The sequence below is a fragment of the Stegostoma tigrinum genome, chromosome 2 (genome assembly GCF_030684315.1).
Source record: "Stegostoma tigrinum isolate sSteTig4 chromosome 2, sSteTig4.hap1, whole genome shotgun sequence".
In the NCBI taxonomy this organism is placed as follows: Eukaryota; Metazoa; Chordata; class Chondrichthyes; order Orectolobiformes; family Stegostomatidae; genus Stegostoma; species Stegostoma tigrinum.
In genome coordinates, this window is record NC_081355.1 from 147659621 (window position 1) to 147681577 (window position 21957).

The 21957-nt window shown below is 39.6% G+C and overlaps 1 protein-coding gene across 16 annotated transcripts in view; it reads left to right on the forward strand.

Annotated features, from left to right (window-relative positions):
* The window catches only part of obscnb (obscurin, cytoskeletal calmodulin and titin-interacting RhoGEF b), a 760766-nt gene that overhangs the window by 437829 nt on the left and 300980 nt on the right, over positions 1–21957 (forward strand). For all 16 annotated transcript variants that reach the window (XM_059639939.1, XM_059639947.1, XM_059639941.1 and 13 more), the window contains 4 exons: positions 834–1112; positions 5264–5521; positions 9716–9982; positions 12503–12775. In XM_059639939.1, coding sequence (XP_059495922.1) covers positions 834–1112; positions 5264–5521; positions 9716–9982; positions 12503–12775 — 1077 coding nt within the window. The remainder of the gene's footprint in view (positions 1–833; positions 1113–5263; positions 5522–9715; positions 9983–12502; positions 12776–21957) is intronic.

Below are 21957 nucleotides of genomic sequence, written 5' to 3' on the forward strand. Positions count from 1 at the left end.
TACTATATTTCTGCAAAACTTTGCTTATAAGTGCCATATGTCTTATAGTTTGAAGGTTGTGTCCAAATATTTTCTAAAGTCTCAAAATCCTGGTATGTCTTATGGTCTGATAAATATGCTATATTTAAACATTAAAGATATTATTCTCTCTGTACTTCCATCTTAATCCACCTTTAAGTGAGGAGGTACCTTTCGCTGTAGTAAAATATTGACAACCTCACTTGACAACTTCAGATCAGAGAATGTGCAGTTAAATCTCCATAGTAAACTAACATATATAGTGTGGCCCAATTTGCCTCACCATTGACAGCCATGCCTTCAAACGGTTCCATTCTCTAAATCTTTGACTTAGCAACACCTCTGTCTTCTTCTATGATCCTCTTAAATACCGGTGCTTTAATTTACCCCCAATGATACATTGTTTGGCTTTTAGAATGATTTCAATGCCTTGCAATGTGTGAAAGATGTTATATAAATATTATTTAATGTTTTAACCGGTGTACTACATGATAAACAATATGAACAGCAAAGTCCCACAAACATTGAGATAAATGTTGAGAAGTGATGTGGTTGTTCCAGAGTTTACTATTAGCAATTATTAACTATTAAAATGTTCTCAATGACCTTCCCTGCGCTTTGAATAGGGCAGTCCCATAAGAATATAAATGCCAATGTCAAAGATTTTCCAAAAAATGTCAGAGATTTTAGAAGATGCCAGCAATTGTTACTTTTGCTTCCTTGCTGATATTTGAAAGAACTAAAAAAAAATGACTAAGGTGAATAATATAACTGTCTTAACTCAAAGGCGATCTCATCTCAACATTGTTTTTCAGAACATGTAAAAATTATTCGTGGACTTGAAGACGCTAGTGTATTTTCACAAAACTCTGTGAAATTTCTATGTGAAGTGTCTCATGAAGATGCTGCAAATGCTGAGTGGTGGCTGAATGGAACACTAGTTCAAAATAATGAATTCAATGAAGTTAAAGCTACAAATAAGATACATACCTTGACACTGAAAAACCTCACACCACATGATTCAGGAACTGTTATATTCAAAATCGGCTGTGAAAGTTCAACAGCTAAGTTGGTGGTGCAAGAAAAACCTAAAGGTAGCGTACTGGCACTTTTGTATCTGAGAGGAGCTGTAATATTTTAGCGCTCTTAACAAGCATTTCAGTACACAGTCATCATTAAGTCGTGGTATAAGTTTTTCAAATAGTTCATGTAGTAGGCGATGGCCAAGTAGTATTATCTCTAGACTCTTATTCCAGAAACCCAGCTAATATTCCAGGGACCGGGGTTTGAATCCCACCACAGCAGATGGTGGAATTTGAATTCCGTAATCTACTGATCACCATGAAATAACTGCCGATTGTTGGAAAAACTCATGTGGTTCAGGGAAGGAAATCTGCCGCCCTCTCCTGGCCTCGCCTACATGTGACTCCAGATACATAGCAATGTGGTTGACTCTCAGTTGCCCTCTGAAATAGCCGAGCTAGCCACTCAGTTGTACCAATCACTACAAAGTCTCAAAGAAATGAAACCAGATGGATCACCTGGCATAAACCTAGGTACTGGAAAAGACAACAGCGGAAACAGCCCTGTCGACCCTGCACACAGTCTCCTTCCTGATATCTGGGGGTTCGTGCCTAAATTTGGAGAGCTGTCTCACTGACTAGTTAAGCAACTGCCTGACATAGTCATACTCACAGAATCATTCCTTAGAGACAATGTCCCAGACACCACCATCACCAACCCTGGAAACGCCCTGTCTCACCGGCAGGACAGACACAGCAGAGCTGGTGGTACTGTGGTATACAGTCGGGGCATGCAGCCATGGCTTCAAGTTAAACAAGAGCAACGAAACCTCCTGCTGATTATCACATACCATTCTCCCCCAGCCAATGAATCAGTACTCATCCATGTTGAAGAACATTTGGAGGAAGCATTGAGGATGGCCAGTGCAGAAAATGTACTCGGGGGAGGGGCAGGGGGTGTGGGGGTGGGGGTGGAATTTCAATGTCCATCACCAAGAGTGGCTCGGCAGCAGTACTACAGATCGAGCTGGTCGGGTCCTAAAGGACATAGCTGCTAGACTGGGTTTGTAGCAGGTAGTGAGGGAACCAACAAGACGGAAAAGCACACTTGACATCATCCTGATCAATCTGCCAGCTACAGTTGCATCTGTCTGAGACAGTATTGGTAGGAGTGACCATTGCACAAGTCCTTGTGGAGACAAAGTCCCGCCTTCACGTTGAGAATAACTTCCATCATGTTGAGTGGCATTATCATTGTGCTAAATGAGACATATTTCACACAGATCTAGCAACTCAAGACTGGGCATCCTTGAGGCAGTGTGGGCCTTTAATGGCAGCAAAATTGTACTCCAGCACAATCTGTAGCCTCATGGCCTGGCATACTCCCCACTCAACCATTACCATCAAGCCAAGTGATCAACCCTGGTTCAATAGACAGTGCAAGAGGGCATGCCAAGAGCAGCACCAGGCACACCTGAAGTTGAGGTGTCAACCCGGTGAAGCCACAGGACTACTTGCATGCCAAACAGTGAAAGTAGCATGTGATATATAGAGCTAAGCATTGCCATAACCAACAGATCAGAACTAAGCTCCTTAGCCCTGCCACAACCAATCGTGAATGGTGTTGGACAATTAAACAACTGGCTGGAGGAGAAGGCTCCACAAGTATCCCCATCCTCAATGATGGAAGAGCCCAGTACATCAGTGCAAAAGAGAAGGCTGAAGCATTTGCAGCAGTCTTCAGCCAGAAGTGCCAACTGGATGATCATGTCAGCCTCCTCCAGTGATCTCCAGCATTACAGACACCAGTCTTCAGACAATTTAATTCACTCCATGTGATATCAAGAAACGATTGATGACACTTGTGCCCTGACAACATTCTGCCAATAGAACTGAAGACTTGTGTTCTAGAACTTGCCACTCCCCTAGCCAAGCAATGTGGGAAATTGCTCAGTACGTCCTGTACACAAAAGGCAGGATAAATCCAACCTTGCCAATTACCACCCCATCAGTCTACTCTCAATCATCAGTAAAGTGATGGAGGGTGTCATCAACAGTGCTAGCAAGCAGCACCCGCTTAGCAATAATCTGTTCAGTGACGTCCAGTTTGAGGTCTGCCAGAGCTACTCATCTCCTGACCTCATTACTACCTTGGTTCAAACATGGACAAAAGAGCTGAATTCAAGAAGTGAGGTGAGAGTAAGAGCCCTTGACATCAAGGCTGCATTCAACCAAGTATGGCATCAAGGAGCCCTGGTAAAACTGGAATCACTGGGGATCAGCGTTAAACTCTTCGGTGATTGGAGGCATACCTGACACATAGGAAGATGGTCATGGTTGTTGCAGGTCAATCACCTCAGCTCCAGAACATCTCTGCAGAAGTTCCTCAGGATAGTGTCTTCGGCCCAGCCATTTTCAGCTACTTCATCAATGATCTTCCCTCTATCATGAGGTCAGAAGTGGGGACGTTCACTGATGATTGCACAACGTTCAGCACCATTCACGACTCCCCAGATACTGAAGCAGCCCATGTTCAAATACAGCAAGATCTGGGAAATATCCAGGTTTGGGCTGACAAGTGGCAAGTGACAAATGCCAGGCTGTGACTGTCACGAAGAGGAGACAATCTAACCACCACCCCTTGACATTCAATAGGGTTAATGTCTCTGAATCCCCCACTATCAATATCCTGGAATTTATCATTGACCAGAAACTCAACTGGACTCTCCATATAAACACAGTGGCTACAATAGCAGCTCAGAAGCTAGGAACACTGTGACGAGTAACTCACCTCCTGGGTCCTCAATGCCTGTCCACCATCTACAAGGCACAATTCAGGAGTGTGATGAAATACTCTCCACTTTCCTGGATGAGTGCAGCCCCAGCAAAACTCAGGAAGCTTGATATCATGCAGGACAAAGCAGCCCACATGATTGTCACTACACCTACAGGCATCGATTCCCACCACCACCATCTCTGAGTGGCTGCAGTGTGTACCATCTACAAGATGCACTGTAGAAATTCTTCAAAATTCTTCAGAAGCACCTTCCAAATCCATGACCACTTCTATCTAGAAGGAGAAGGGCAGTAGACATATGGGAGCACTACCATCTTGAAGTTCTCCTCAAACCACTCACCATCCTGACTTGGAAATATATCACCGTTCTTTCTCTATCGCTGGGTCAAAATTCAGGAATTCTCTCCCTAATGGCACTGTGGGTCAACCCACAGCAGGTGGATTGCAACAGTTTGATAAGATAGCTCACCACCACCTTCTCATGAGCAACTAGGGATGGGCAAGAAATGCTGGCCAGCCAGCAGTGCCCACGTTCCACAAATAACTAGAAAAAAATTGGTTCTTTATAAACATCTGATTGATCAAAGAAATCACTAACCTATCTACCCCAACTCCCAAAATTGTCATCTTGTAAAAGTGCTGAATGCTGCTCAGTTATTGTTCAAATAACAACATCAGTCCTAAGTTAAATGGCCAACTTACAAGAGAAAACAACACAATGAAGCCAAATCAAGATTTCCCTTATCATTCATTTACATGCTCTTTCCAGCAAAGGACATCACATCATGACCAAATTAATTTTTAGATTTTCCATTTAGCTGTTCAGAAATGTTACATGCATCCAGACCAGGTAGGACTTGAGCTCAAATCTCCTGGCTCAGAGGTAGGTGCACTACCACTACATCTCAAGAGCCCAACTAGACTAGTTTTTAACTTTACCTAATCAACAGAAACCTGGTAGTTGATAAGTTCAAAATGGACATTACGTACTCAGATGTAATGAGAGCCAATTAACCTGTAGTGTATTTTGGATGTGGATGATTCATAAATTTGATCAAGTCAAGGCACTAAAGCAATCTTCAGTCAAACTTTTACACAGAAGAGGAACAGAAGCTCATCAAAAAATAAATAGAAAAGTACAGAACTTGCAACAGGTAAACAAACTCCGGCCTAATCAGTTCACCTTGATGTTAACCCTCCATGTGAGAAAAGAGTTTATCACATTTATGTCTCCTGTTCTCTTGCTACCTCAACCCCATTTCATTGATCTCCCTGTTGAATGCTAACATCATTTCTGGCATAAGTCTATAACAGCATTATGTTTTGCAGAGAATTAAGACGTGGACTAGCAATGAAATGTTTGACAAACAAAAAATCAGTTTGGAAATGAATAACTTACTTTAACTTCTATTATTTGTGTTTCTAGTTCTTTTCAAACAAAACCTCCAGGACGTAAAAGCAAAGGAAGAGGGTAGAGCAATTCTTCATTGTGAACTTTCTGAAGATGAAGTGGCAGTAACATGGAAGAAAGGCTCAGAACCAATTAAATCTGGTAACAAATATGAAGTGAGGCAAAATGGTCCTGTGGCTGAGTTGGTAATTTCTGACTTAACACTAGAGGATGCTGGAGAATATACCTGCGAATCTGGAGATCAACAAACCACAGCTTCCCTAAAAGTGGAGGGTAAGAAGGGGGCAAGTTCTTTTGAGAATCTTCATGGTCACACAAGAATAACAAAAACATTCTGTCTTTCTTGTCTACATTCAGTCAATTAACTTTACCTTCTCAATTTGTTCCCATCTTCATGCTGTTGTCAGTTCTCTTAATTTAGTATTGAGTCAGTTTTTCTTTTATTGTTTGTAGAGCCAGACCTTTCATATTCCTGGCAACTGATGTCACGTGTAGCTTCAATGCCTAGTTTTTAATGTAAAGCTTTAATATACCAATACTGAGATTTTTGTAAAGCCATGACAAAATTATTGCTCACACCTGAAGGACATGGCAAAAATTATTGATCACACCTGCAGGAGGAAGTCCGGCACTATCTCTTTGGTCAGAAGAGAAAGACTTGCTTTTAGACAGCATATCACATAAATAAAATGTTACAAAAAGCTTAGAAGGCAGAAAGCTGAAAACTGAGTAAGAAGATAAGATTTAGGCACGATCGGAGATAACTTTTGTTTTAAAAGTAAAGATTGAGATAGTAAGACAAAGTTAGGATAGCAAGGTTACTTACAGAAAGCAGGAACAAAGGCCCACATTTTTAAAAAAATTACATTGTTTATTGCCTCCCTAATTGTTACTGTCTTGCCTCTTGCTCTGCTGACCATCCCCCCTCCAGCCCCCATTCCTAGCTCAACAACCTCCGCCAATGGAACTGACATCCAACTACTGGACACACTCCCCTGCATCTCCAACCGGTTAGGGCTGGCCCATGCTGACTGAAATATTGTGCTGAATTTAAATAAATTTTTGGTATCTCTGACAACAGGCTGGAAGGTCAAGGCCAGCTCCGCTTCAGCCAGTTCTGGGATCCCTAATGCAATTCTGTGTCAAGCAGAAAATGATCTACTTGTTCCTATTAAGTGGAGAACCTTCCTTCAAGGACCATCAGACAAAAAGTGGATCAAATCCGAGTCATGGCAGTGGGTGTTTGCTGCAATTTTATGGGCAGCACAGTAGCTCAGTGGTTAGCACCGTTGCTCAACAGTGGGTTGAGGGTTCAATTCATAGACTGTCTGTGTGAAGTTTGTACATTGTCCTTGTGTCTGTGTGGGTTTTCTACGGGTGCTCCAGTTTCCTCCCACAATCCAAAGATGTGCAGACTAGGTGGATTAGCCATGCTAAATTGCCCGTAGTGCCCAGGGATGTTTAGGTTAGGTGCGTTAGACATGACAAATCAAGGGTAGGGGATTGGGTCTGGTGGGATGCTCTTCAGAAGGGCAGTGTGGACTTGTTAGGCCAAATGGCCTGTTTCCACACTGTAGGGATTCTGTGAAAACTATTCTGTTCCAAAAGTACCACTAAGTACAGTGGCCACTGCAGGAAGTGTACCCATCTTAGAGCAACAAGATTGAGTAGGCTTTGAATGGAGGTGTGTGGGATCAGCTAAGGATAGTTAGACAGGTGCCTGTAGACAACTGGATAATGGTGGGGTAGCAAGAACTGCAGATGCTGGAGTAGGAGATAACAAAATGTAGAGCTGGTAGAACACAGCAGGCCAAGCAGTATCAGAGGAACAGGAAAGTTGACATTTCGGGTCAGGACCCTTCTTCAGACATCTGAGGAAGGAGCCCCCACTCCCACCCCCGCACCCCCAAGGAGGATTCAATGTTTCAAGAGTCTCTTGTAGACTTTGCTGCGCAGGGAGACTGATGTCCTTTATTGGATTGTCTTTCCATCTGGCAAAGTCCCCCACTCACCCAGCTAATGCAAATTATTGTCGACGGGGGCCCTTGATTAATGCACTTAGGACCTCATTTGACTTCTGAGCAGGAAGCAACTTCTGAACTTTCCTGGACTCTGAGAAATTTAAACATAATTGAGAAGGTGATGGGCACTGCAATCCAACCTTCTTTCTTAGTTTTAGGTACTCCCACCCAGTCTGCCTCACTACTTGCTCTCACAGGCTGGATTTAATTAATGAAAACAAGGATTTTGATATCAATGTATTGATGCATTGTCAGCCAGTAGAACATGGCTCACTGAGAAGCAAGTACTGCATTGAAGGGTTGATTTCAGCAGGCTGTTTTGGATAAGGCAGATATAATGTTCTTTTCTCAACCAAGCAGAATTATGCTTCTTATAAAAGATCCGAAAATTCTGATTTTTGCATTAATCCATGAAGTTCCCACCTGCCTCTGACAGGTAACTCAATCATGCAATTGAAATTACCATTTACATTCAAACATGTAAGTCTGTAACATACAGCATTCCATTTTAAGTGACTCCTTCCTCCTTTTGTACTGGGTGAGTACTTGACAACATAACACAGCCAGAATATTTCCTCCCAGGTCAGAAATGCAGAATTAGGACAATACTCTGCCACATAATCATGACCCAGAAATAAATGTTCCAGAAGGTTTTCATTCTTTGTGGTGGAATTAGTTATTGTGGTTGACCCTAGAAAGAGTTTGATGGCTGTCAGGTGTACAGGCTGGCTGAACAAATGGCACTTCTTTGGTATCCCTGGAATGAAGGGATGAAGGATCTAGGCCCGAAACGTCAGCTTTTGTGCTCCTGAGATGCTGCTGGGCCTGCTGTGTTCATACAGCCTCACATTTCATTATCTTGCACTTCTTTGGTACTTTGTCAAAGATAGAAAACAACTAAAACAAAAAGCAGCCTTCGTTCTTCAGTCCTCTCATCCTTGCTTCCCCACACGCACTTGCCTTGCCTCCACCGCATCCCTCTGGTCCCTAATACCATGTCTTTAAATGTCCCTGTACCCTCCCCACATAGCCCCCATGTAACCTTGTCACCTTTATCTACATCTATGACCCATTGTTGCTCCAATGCCAATTTAATGCTAAATCATGCCACTCCATAAACCACCTTTCGCACTTATACCTTCCATGTCAGCTTATCCACTGTCCACCGTAGACAGATTTTAGGACATATCCTAAGATGAAATCAAGTTTTAAATGTCTACTGAGGAATTTATTATTAAAAACAAAACATTCTGGATGATTTTAAAAAAATACATTTGCTAGATTTAATTTCTTTTAATTCGTTATTCGGTTCATAATCCTACCTCAAAAGAGGTAATGATTACTTTAAACTGAATTCACAGGCATTACACTAATAATAAAAGATAGTAAAATCTGTCACGTAACACGAGAACTGCAATGAGAGCCCTCAGACCTATGTCAACAGACAGAGTAAAATAGTTAGCACTGATAATTCTTGTGTCAGTTTGGGAAAAAAGATGTAATGACAGCTTGTCAGTTCACTTTATAACTTGCTTGACAGTTCCCTAGACAGTAATCTTGACAGTTCTGTTGACTGTTATCCTGATAGCTCCAATCAGCTTGACAGTTTCAATGAATTTGTGCATTTTTATGCGCCTTCATGACCATTTTCGACAATTTTCAAGGTCACCATATCTCTCCTAAAGGGTATGAGACCCCCACCAAAAGGTGTTCAGAACCATATCCAAAAGGGTACCATACATTTCCAAAGAGCTCAGGCAGCTTTAGACCTTCTCTCTCAGGTCTAAATTGCATAAATAATACTATGTACGTCCCATCAGTAAAATCATATCTGACTGAGGAACCTGTACTTTGGCATGTGCAGTTGCCACCATGAACCATGGATACATTTAACCGAATTCAACCCCATTCCTCCCCACAACCCACGTGCAAAAAATGGTGAGTGCCGTATTTGAGGATGGGACTTCTGAATTTAGACCTGTAGTTCCATTTTTGTGACAACACAGATGCTCCCTGGTGCAAAAATTCAAACCCACATACTCCACAATGAATTGTACAGTCCTCATGTTGTACAACATTTTATTTGATCTGAAAAGCCTGTCACTATGTTTAGAATGTGAGGAGAGGAACCTTCGTGTAGCAAGAGTCAGCAAGTATGGCTTTTTGCCAACGTTAACCTGAAGGATTTTTGACAGGAACTTTGGGAAGATAGCAATAGCTTTGGGTGAAGTAGAAATTTAGGGCTTGATTGATGTTACACATGTGGAAACTGGTCTAATACAGTGGATGAATGCAAAATTAAATGAAAATAATAATTGAGTAGTTGAAGCTGATCAACTTTATTATATAAGTGCAACAAGGGCACAAGTCATAATGATTGTTATATTCATTCCTAATTCCATACATTACTAAATACTTACATTAGTTACTTTTATGTATACCTCAGCTGTACCTGCCTATTTCAAAAAAGAGCTTCAGGACGAGGAAACTGTGGAAGGTCACACAGTCACACTGCGCTGTGAACTTTCTAAGCCTGATGTTCCTGTGGAATGGAGAAAGAGACTTGCAGTGCTTCAACCAAGTGACAAGTACAAAATGAAGCAAAATGGTGCCATAGTAGAGTTGCTTATCCACAATGTGAAACGAGGAGATGCTGGCAAATATACTTGTTATTGTGGAAATCTACAAACAACAGCTTCCTTAACTGTTAGAGGTGACAATTTAATTATTTTTAAAATGCTACTGCAAATTCCTTTTGTAAGGAAAAACTTCTTAGTTGGATAATAGGCACCACATGTTGTAAATCAAGTAGAATGTGTGGATGTACATAGGTATCACATCAAAGATTATTCTGGAAAATGAAAGCAATGTAGGGATAATTGGCATGGATTGAAGATTGGCTGTTTAGCAGGAAGAGAGTAGGTGTAAGTGGCTTTTTTCAAGTTGGAAAAACTTAGAGCGGTGTGCGAGGATTTGTGCTGGACCTCATCTGTTTACAATTTACCTAAATAATTTAGATGAAGGAATTGAAGGTATGGTTGCCAAATTTGCCAGCGGTACAAAGATACGTAGGAAAGTTGTGAAGAGAACATTAGAGAATTACAAAAAGGCAATGGTTAAGTGAATGAGCAAAGATGTCCAAGTGGAGTATAATGTGAGGCAAATGTGCAAGTTTTTAACTTGGCAGGAAGAATTACAAAAGGACACAATGGGGAGGCAACGGTTTGGTGGTATTATCTCTGGACTCTTAATCCACCAATCCAGATAATGTTCTAGGGACCTCAGTTTGAATCCCACCGCAGTAGATGGTGGAATTTGAATTCAATAGATATTGGGAATTAAGAGTCTAATGCTGACCATGAATCCATCGCTGATTGTTGGGAAAATCCCATCTGATTCACTAATGTGCTTTAGGGAAGGAAACTGCCATCCTTACCTGGTCTAGCCTACATGTAGCTCCAGACACACAGCAGTGTGGTTGACTCACAACTGCCCTTCGGGAAATTAGGGATGGGCAATAAATATTGGCCTAGCCAGCCAACCCCTTATCTAGTGAATGAATTAAGGAAGGAAAAGAATTCTATAAATGGTGAGCGATTGTAGAGCTCTGAGGTGCAGAGGGATGTGGCTATCCTCATGATTTAACCACAAAAGGTTAGCATGCAGGTACGGTAGGTAATTGGAAAAACAAATGGAATGTTATAATTTATTGTGTTGGGAATCCAGAGTACTGTACCAAGTATTGCTTACCTTATTTAAGGAAGGACATACATGGGTTGGAAGCAGCTCAGAGAAAGTTTTCCAGACTAATAATTGGAATTGGTGGATTGTCTTGTTAAAAAAAACGTTGGGCAAGCTGTGTTGTATCCACTAGAGTTTAGAAGAGAAAGAGGTGATTTGATTAGAATCCTGAAGAGTCTTGACAAGTTAAATATGCAGAGGATATGTCCTCTTGTGATAGAATCTTGATCCAGGGGTCACTGTTCAAAAATCAGGAGTCACCAAATAAAACGGATTAAGTGATTTGTTTCTATCTCTAAGGTTGGTGAGGTAGGGGATGAGTGAGGATGTAATCAGGTCAGCAGTTATCTTGTTGAATGGCAGAGATGGCTCAAGAGGCTGAATCGCTTACCCCGACATCTGATTTATTAGTTTGAACATGAAATGGATTTGAACAGCAGAACAGCTTAAATCCTTGGTGGAATAAAAACAGAAAATGCTGGACAGATTCAGAAATTCTGACAGCATAGGTAGATAGTTCTGAAGAGAATCATACTTGAAAGAACTTAAAATGTTAGTTGTGTTTCTGTCTCCACATATGCTTCTAGAGCTGCTGAGTTTCCCCAGCATTTCCTGTTTTTATATCAGTTCTCCAGCATCACAGTACTTAGTTTTTATTAAATTCTCGGTGCCCAATTCAAAATCTACAATCATCAGCAAAACATTCCCATGGAAAAGATGTTCTTTATTTAATTAAAGACCACTGAAGCAATATTAAGAATGCCCAACAATTCTTTAAAATATAACAGATTATTCCTCTTGACACAGAGTGGGAAATATCAATACATCTGATTTTAACTTGCAGACATTCTTCTTTATACCAGGTTCAGATTGAGTGGCACAGTTTTTGTTTATTAATGAGTAAAACCAAACCAGGAAAAAAGCTTTGCTAAATGGATTAGTTCATTGGGTTTGATTTATTTACTCAATAATTTTGTGATAGTAGTGCAGATAGTTAGAAAAAAAATTGTGTTGTATATAATTAACAACGCAGGATCTTAAAAAATAAGAGAAGTAAATGATTGGTGTACCTGGAATATATTTACTAAATATATTAAAATTTATTAAAGCATTTAATAGCCATGGCATTGATTAGCTTTCTGAAGTCTAAACTTGGAAGGTCTTTGTCATCTGGAAATTTTAATAGAGTTTTAGAAACTTATATTGACCCATAAATCTTCTTGAATCGCTTGAATAAAATGTAAAATGTTTTACTTTTGTTATCTTGCCAAGCTACCTTTCATAGTTTTGACTCCTTTTTCTGATAAAATACTAATGGAAAGAAAGTTTAATAGATGTAAAATTTCTCATATACTGGAATCACGCAGTTAGATATGTCTTTTTGCTAACTCTTCTCACTGCATGTGTGTATTCTAACTCTAAATCGGATGCCGTTAAACATCAAATTGCTGGTAAATGTTTACTTTTAAAAAATTTTCATTTTATTTTCCAGAATGTGACATAAAAATAGTTTCTGGTTTAAAGAATACCGATGTCTTTGCTGGTGAGTCAGCCACATTTAGTTGTGAACTTTCGCACAAGGATGTGGAAAATGTGCAATGGTGGTTGGATGGTTCACCCTTACAGAATAATGATCTGAACGAGATATCTGTTCAAGATGGAAGTATCCATACATTAACATTACAGAGCCTGGGAACTGATGACTCCGGAACAGTGACATTTAAAGCTGGATCACTTATTTCTTCAGCAAAATTATTAGTCAAAGGTATTTGGTCAGATAAAGATTTGTTTTAAACAGTTTTCTTTAAATGCTGTTGGTTTCACTGCACTTCTTTGCAATTTCAGATTGTTAGAGGTGGTATGGATCTCACTGTGGAATTAAACAGAGTGGACAGTTATATCATATTGATATGTGAATTGCAGAACAGTTGGCTATGGGCTGACATTTACTAAAATTCAGCAATGTCAGGGAGTTTCATGGAAGGTTTCTCTCCATGAGCTCTAGCAAGTTATCTAATGTTTTTCCCTGCAGTTGCCTCATTTAAAAATGCACCACACTCCAAAGGCACCCAGTTTACACTATTGTGTGCTTAGAATTTGTGGAAGTACTCGCCGCTATCAAGTCCCCCTAAGATTTTTAAGTACTGAGCCATTTTTATAGCTCAGCTGTGTACCAGGTCAAGTGTTGCCAGCCAGGAGCTGCCCTCCACAGTGCACATAGCAGAAGGGGAATGAAAAACTAAAGCTTCTGAGAGCACATAGGTGACACTGGTGACGCCTTTGCAAATACATGCTCTTGTTTGTAAATGTATTGTTACATCATCACCTGTCTGATCAACTGCCATCAATCTTAGCACCCTGCCTAATGAGTCCAACCCTTACCCTACCAGCCAGTGTAGCATAACATCTTCTCATTGTTCAATATGAGAGCACCGCATACAGGAAAGCTTTTAACTCATTGATCACCTTTAATTTTATTGAACAATAACAAAAGTGAAGAAAACAGTAAACTTGCATTCATTTAGGAGAACAGACAGGGACCACTTACCTTCGACTCTAAATTTGTTGTTACTCATTGAATGATTACTGCACCCAGTTCACATCTGTTCGAATTGATTGGCAGTTAAGCCCTGTCTGATGAGTTACACCTGATCCTGCAGAGCTTTATACGCTGAAGGTGATATTTCTCCTGTTTAGTGTCTTCATCTCCCTCCTCAAAAGGCTGCTGACATACTCCCAGTTAGCGAGTTTTGAGAAGATTTGTAGCTCAGGTTGAGGTTCTGGATGTGAGTTTGCTCGCAGAGCTGGAGGGTTAGTTTTCAGACGTTTCGTCACCATTCTAGGTAACATCATCAGTGAGCCTCCGACGAAGCACTGGTGTTATGTCCCGCTTTCTATTTATCTGGTTAGGTTTTCTTGGGTTGGTGATGCCATTTCCTGTTCTTTTTCTCAGGGGATGGTAGATTGGCTCCAAATCAATATGTTTGTTGATGGAGTTCCGGTTGGAATGCCATGCTTTTAGGAATTCTCGTGCATGTCTCTGTTTGGCTTGTCCTAGGATGGATGTGTTGTTCCAATCAAAGTGTTGTCCTTCCTTATCTGTATGTAAGGATACGAGTGATAGTGGGTCGTGTCGTTCTGTGGCTAGTTGATGTTCATGTATCCTGGTGGCTAGCTTTCTGCCAGTTTGTCCAATGTAGTGTTTGTCACAGTTCTTGCAAGGTATTTTGTAGATGACGTTCGTTTTATTTGTTGTCTGTATAGGGTCTTTTAAGTTCATTTTCATTTTAATGAACTTAAAAGACCCTATACAGACAACAAATAAAATGAACGTCATCTACAAAATACCTTGCAAGAACTGTGACAAACACTACATTGGACAAACTGGCAGAAAGCTAGCCACCAGGATACATGAACATCAACTAGCCACAAAATGACATGACCCACTATCACTCGTATCCTTACATACAGATAAGGAAGGACACCACTTTGATTGGGACAACACATCCATCCTAGGACAAGCCAAACAGAGACATGCACGAGAATTCCTAGAAGCATGGCATTCCAACCGGAACTCCATCAACAAACACATTGATTTGGAGCCAATCTACCATTCCCTGAGAAAAAGAACAGGAAATGACATCACCAACCCAAGAAAACCTAACCAGACAAATAGAAAGCGGGACATAACACCAGCGCTTCGTCGGAGGCTCACTGATGATGTTACCTAGAATGGTGACGAAACGTCTGAAAACTAACCTTCCAGCTCAGCAAGCAAACTCACATCCAGATACTGCCAGTTCTTCAACATGGGCTGCAGTGTATCTGCACTCAAATTCAGTCAAGAGGGTGAGTAATGGAATCAGCATCCATATTTGCAGAGGTAATTAACATGCCCCAGCAGCCATTCTTGAAAGGCATCCGGTCCTTAAAATGAAGGCGAGATATGGGAATTCTCAAAGATACTTTGGAACTCACTGACATCTTTCATTGCAATACTGCTGCCCTGGTGCTTTGCATACAAGGACAGGCATTCATCTCATCCTTCAGTACAGGGTACATTTCAGACTGTCCCACCACTCATTTACTGTGCATCTGCTAGGATGTTCACAGCAACTCTGTCATACCTTGCATCGCTGTGACAGATAGTCAGACAACTTGTCATATGTGGTGGGAATGAACAGTCAAGCGGTCTGTGGTCAGTTATGTGACTGGTCTATCATCAATCAGGAAAGGTGTGTCCTGAGTGAGTGTGTAAGTGCAGAATGCAAGAATTGTTAGTTGTTTACGGGGATGGTATAGGTGAGAGCCATTGAGGGAAGATGCTGCGTGCAACACCAAGAGCGATAGATCATGAGACTTGGTGGGAGGTGGGTGCAATAGCAAGGTTAGAGTAAGTGTGAGGTAGCTGAGAATTGATGTTGAAACTTATCCATGCCAGACTCTGATACCACACTGACCCCAGTGCAATTTTAGACCTGAATAGTAGTATTTCATACAGTGCACAGATTTGTTTATAAATACGAAATCCCCAGCGTTATTGTTGCAAGATCCCTAAATGATGAACATTTCACCATGGCTAAGCGGACTACTGTGCAAGAGCGGTACTTTGGAAATATGGTATGTACCTATGAAGTGAATTGCATAAAATTTCATTCGAAGAGTCATTGATGCTCATGGAGAGAGTCCCTCTCTGGAACTCCTTGAAGTAGACTTTTAGGTGATTCTTTTGGGAAAGTTCTGCTCAATATATAAATGGCTAATGATTTCACATGGGTTGATTTGAGGTGAACAAGTTCAGATTGTTACATACTGTTAGGCAAACAGACAAACAGAGATGAGGGCATGAAAGGAGAGTTGGGGAGCAATACTATATTGAGAGATTTCAAGAGTCGGGAGTTTAGATTTTGGAGGCATGGATGGAGAAAGAGAAGAAAGAAATTGGTATTTGTGGGGTAGGTTGGCTGCAGTCATGCACAGGGAGGCCAAAGGCATGGGAGTGGAGAGAAATCAAATCGGCAGAGCAGGTTAAATGTTACCTTCCAGAGTTGGAAAAATATTCCTGCTCTCCGTTTTTCTTTGTTCAATCCTCAATTGTGTCCTGCCACCCTTTGTTTCTGGATAATATCTGAAGAAGTATTTTGTCAAAATGAGATTGTAAAACAAAAGCAAACAGAGAAACCTTTTCCAGCAGTTGGGATGCAATTGATGGAACTGTAAATCTTATTTAGCATTAGATTCAATCTACATTGTTTTATAATGGGGAATGATACGTTATTCATCCACAATTTTGGTAATACTGGGTATTGATGAAGTGGCAAGTAATATATTTGTGCAGTGATTTTAAAATAATACGTAAATGTTGTTGGATTGTATACTGTATTAAGAAGCCACTCACCCAGTCACACTAAAATAATATTTGACATCTGGTGCAAATCATGTAAAATTTTATTGTTTTAACACATATGCATACCTGCATCAAATTTATCAGTTCAGTTCGATTGCTTTTGGTTATCATTCAGACCGAAGTATCGTATTTCATTTTGTTTGCTTGCCTTAGATTCAGCAGTAGCATAGTTGAGTTTGATATCAAAATGTGAAGAGCGCCAAAATTAAAATAATAAAACAGCCTTTCTGAAGGTGGCACTGTGTGCAAAGTGTTCATTTTGCAATATTTAATTAGATGTGGATACTGAATAGTCTGTTCCATTTATCTAGGGGGTTGGATCCCATTTGGAACACTGCACTTAGTTTTGGCTGATGAATCTCCGGAAAATAGGCCTTGGCAGAGATTCAGTGGGTGACACCAATGCCTAATGGGTTAATACTTAATAAAGAGATTAGATAAATAGACAGAGAAACTATCACCTCTGATGGATATAATATTAAATTAGAGCTAGACTTTTTACAAATTAAATCAGGCAACACTTATTCCCTATAAAAAAACATTGTGGAAAAAGAGAGTCTTAATGTCCCAAAATACTGTCTATACTGGAATAATTGAAACTATCAAGTTGATGTTGATTGGTTTTCATTAGGCAGTGGTAACAAGCATAGGGAATAACATTGATTTATTGGAGTTGAAGTACAGATCTCAGGATCTAAATGAATGTTAGAACATATGTATATCAAAATAGTTTCCTATTTGAATTTTCGTCTGCACATGTTCAACTCGATTAATATTATAAAAATTGTACATCGTTTATTACTAGAGGACATTTATCTCAATAAGGGGAAAAATGCTTTCTTGAAATCAATGACCATAATGGGGCACGCTCAGTCACAGTGAGAGTCACGGTGACAGTGTGCCCTGTATTCTGTTAGTGTTGCGTTTAACTTACTGGAAATGAGCATCAGTGCAGCACCTGCCCCAGAAGAACAGATTCCTAAATTAAGGAGAAAAGTTGTACTGCAATAATCTATTTCAGATGCTTATGTCATTATAACTGCAAGTAGACTAACATTCTGAGACAAAGCAGTACCACGTCAATAAGAGGTACAGGTAAGTTTTTTTTTATTAATTCTTAATTTCCTAATAGTCCACAGTACAATTTAAACTGTAGCTAAAGATAAATGCTGTGTATATTCTATAGTAACAATCAGATTAGCATTCAGATCAGATGTTCAAACAAGGTGTCATCTGCTTAGTTAAGTGAACATAAAAGTTTCAATGCAAAGAGTTTCCTTGCATTAATGTTCATACGTCTGTCACTTCATTGTCAAAAAGCAGTCTATCTCATTTGCCATCTGTGGGATCTTGCTGTATTCAGTTTACTCATGAGAGTTCTGATGTAAGAACACTAATTAAACATAGCAGTTCTTGTTCTCGTTCTTGCTTTTCCACCAGCTTCCAAAGTTAATTTAGTCTTTGGAAATTCCTTCCTGAGATGCATTCTTTTCCATGGGTGGCGTAACATTGCAGTTGTCATTTGTACCTTTCTTGCTATATCCAACTAACATTTTGCAACATAGGGCATTCATTTGTTTGCATAAAACTTTTAACCCTTTTCACAACCATTAAATGACCCATGAAACAACCTCACAGCAATATTCATGCCTTAACATTATGGTCTTTTTAGATTGTATGCCCTCTTTTGGACCTGCTGCCAGAACTTGAGGTTGGTTGATAATATATTAACAGTATTTATAACGTTCAGGCACAATTACATTGCTACCTTGATATTGTCAGAAACATCTTTCCATCAAAGTCTGGTCATATCAATCCATTATTATGGTAACTAGCGGGTTCAGACCTGGTCTGATAAATGGACTTTTTTGCTCTGCTGTTGATTGTTTAACAACAGTTATGCTCGCATGAGCTATGTGATTAACCATTTGACTTATACTTTTTAAATGACTTATTAATGTTAATCACACTGGAATTGAGCGAATACAAAGTGGCAGCAGCAAATTTGTTGAACAGAGTAACTTTAACATGTTTAAAATCTAACTTTCCTCAGTTACTGCCAGAGGCCTTCTTTAAGGAACATGCATCTTTCCATGGAAGAATTGACAAGAACGTATTGTCCAATCAGTGTGTATTGTGCAATAGAGGGTTTACAAAATTATTAAGAAGTTAATAGTAAAAGGAAAAGTCTGGAGATTCCCTTCATCAGGGATTTGAGAAATAAATGATCAGAAAATTCCAACAGACTGAGCAATCAGTTGAAATGGTGAATGTCTTGTTGAATGTCAAGACCTTTTTCTGTTCCTGGCTATCCTTGAGTTCTTATGAAATGCTGTAGATATTTACATTTCATTTTTGAATGATATTCAAAGTCTCCTGAAATAAGTTTACTTGGTTCTATCAAAATTTCAGGTAGCTTTTACTTACTGTAAATTTGGATTTCTGTACATTATTACAAATATATTTTTCAATTTAAATTCATCTCAGTGTTGGCTGTGATCTTATCAGTAACCTTACAAAATAAATTAAATGCTGTAGCTGACACTTTCTGCTTTCAGCACTGTGATGTGAAGTATCATCAGTGAACCAGGAAGTAATCAAACAAACTGATATAGATTGTCAATTCTACAATATCTAATATTGATATGTGTTCAGGACAAATTAACTTACACATATTGGGCTTTTTTTCAGTGCTGCTAATAAATCTCCTGTGGCATATTGATTGACAGATCCAACGGTTGAGGTAGTAAGCGAAATGGAAGATATCATTAGAGAGGAACATGGTACAGCAGAGTTTATCTGTCAGTACTCCAGACCAGTCAAGGCTGTGTGGAGAAGAAATGACAAAGAGGTTCAGGCTGATGGTCATCGCGTGATTATTTACCAGGACTGGAATGTAGCAAAACTGAAAATCTGTGATGTCATCCCAGCGGATAGTGGGATGTATACTTGTGAAGCAGCTGGAACAAAAGTTGCTGCAGTACTCAGTGTTCTAGGTGAGCCCTGGAGACATATAATACTGCCCCTAAAGCAGAATATTTTGTGCTCAGTCATAAATGTAAATTTAACATTTCAAGAAGATAAACAAAGTACAGAAGGATATATTTGTTGATGATGTATTTACAGTGATAGGCTTTAAAACCTAGGCTTAGAATTATTAAACAAACACATATGAATTAATCTCATTCTCCCACCAACTAATTTCCACCATTGTGGTAATTTGTATCTTTGGTTCTAACCCTTAACCAACATTTCTTAATGCACTGGAATACAGTCACCTCATTCAATCAGGAACACATTTATTGTTTCTCCCATTTACAAAACTTTCTGCCGTGTGTACTAAATGCCCCTCTTAACACTGTGCTGTGTAAATTTATCTGTAAACTGTCAGAACGTCCTTCAGTACTGTAAATGTTCTGTGATTCTATAACAAACCTTTGCATCTTTGGTTTATAAGACAAGAATATTCAAAATGACTTACTTAAATTAGTTTCATATATTGATCAATAATTAAATATGAAGATTTAGAGATGAGTCAGATCAGGGGTGACACATTCTACAAAGTAAGTAATGAATTCCTGAAGCAAATAAGCTCTGAAAGAGAAGATGAGAAGGTATTGAATTCTTTTAGTCATAAATATCTTATAAAATAGCATTGACAGTGCCTGAGAGAAAACTGCTCCCTTGCTGTAAGATTTAAGTACAGAACAGTATATTTTAGTGGAGGGAAAAATGTTTGAACAGCTATTAGTGGTTAGAAACTCTGAATTAATTAGAAAATTTATTTGACCCAGAAATCAAACTTCAGTGATTATTTTTGCAACACCCTTAGCAATTAGAGTTAGAGTTTAGCCATTTAACTAGCCAACTATGTTTCATACCAAATTTAGTCACTTTTAGACTCCTAGCTTCATAACTTTTTGGTGCTACACCTTTTTGTTCATATTTTCATGAATTTCTTCACGGCAGTGAACTTTGGAATATTTTAAGGAAGGTCAGCAAAACAACATAACAGATATTAAATAGAGTCTCTTCTAAACATAAATCTGAGATCAGATACTCGCATTTTATAGCACCATCCATATTCTTCAGATATCATATAATGGAAAATCCTCTCATTTAGACCTTACATAATGGCCATAAATGTACAGCAGCAGACCATTTTGCAACAGTCACTCCTACAGTATGTTTTTTAACAGATGTACCTTTGCGACAGAAAACCATTCCAAGGTACAACTAATATATTCCTAAGGGCAGTAAAGTAAGCTCCAAAAGACTTCGGACCACAGTGCACGGTAAACTTTTTATTACAGCAAGGGAGCAGTTTTCTCTCAGGCACTATCAATACTATTTTATAAGATATATATGACTAAAAGAATTCAATACCCTCTTATCTTAAGCTTTCTTAAATACACATGCTGTAAGGTACATGGCTGCTAGACAGGGCTTGCAACATGCCATGAGAGAATCAACACAAGGGAAAATCTACCTGCTCTTGACTCTCAAATCTAATCTGCAGCTAGACCGGTTTATGATAGTATTTATAGGAGTGATCACTACATAGTTTTTGCAGAGACAAAATTTCAATTTCATACTGAGGATACCTCCCGTTATGACATGATCATAGTAAATGGGATAGATGCAGAACAAATCTCACAGTTCAAGATTAGGCCAGGGCGAGATGCGGTGGGACATCAGAAACAGCTTTATCATATTCCACCCCAATCTAACCAAATATTCTTCACTACACCATTACTATCAAGTCAGGGAACCAATCATAGTTTAATTTACTTATGGAAAAGGAGTATCACTGGTAAGACCAACAGTAATTCTCTATTCCTATTTTTCCCATGTGAATGAGTTGGCTTCTTCAGCTCCTGCTATATGAGTGGTGAACATATACCATAGTACTATTATCTAGGATTCTCAGATTTTGATCCAACCACAATGAAGGAACAGCAACATACAACAAGTGCTATCAAATGGCACTGGCTATCAAATTCCCACTCATGGATGCTCCGTTTGGGTTCCACCAGATGATGTGACATCAGACACCATTCAAGCTTTGATCCAAATATTGGCCAAAGAGCTGAAGGTGAAATGAGTGCCCTAGCAAAATCAAAGTCATTGGGAATCGGGGGCTCTGGCTGGAGTCATACCTAGTACAAAGGTAGATGGTTGTGGTTGTTGAATACCAATCATCCTCGGGACATCAGTGCAATGCCCAGTCATCTTCAGTTGCAGCATCATCCTTTCAGTGTCAGAAATAGGATGAGTACTGATGATTGCATAATATTTGGAACTCCTCTGAAATTATAGCAGTTCATGCCCTCTTGCAGGAAGATGTGGACAACATTCAGCTTTGGGGTGTGGCAAGAGCCATGTGATGCTGATCACCGTGCTTACAACCATGGAGTGGACTTGGAGGGAACTTTGAGTGTCCCATGTATGCCAGGCAATGACCATCTCTATAAGAGTCTAATCACCTCATTTTGAGATTCCAGCAACATTACTATCAATGAATCCTTCATAGGCCATAA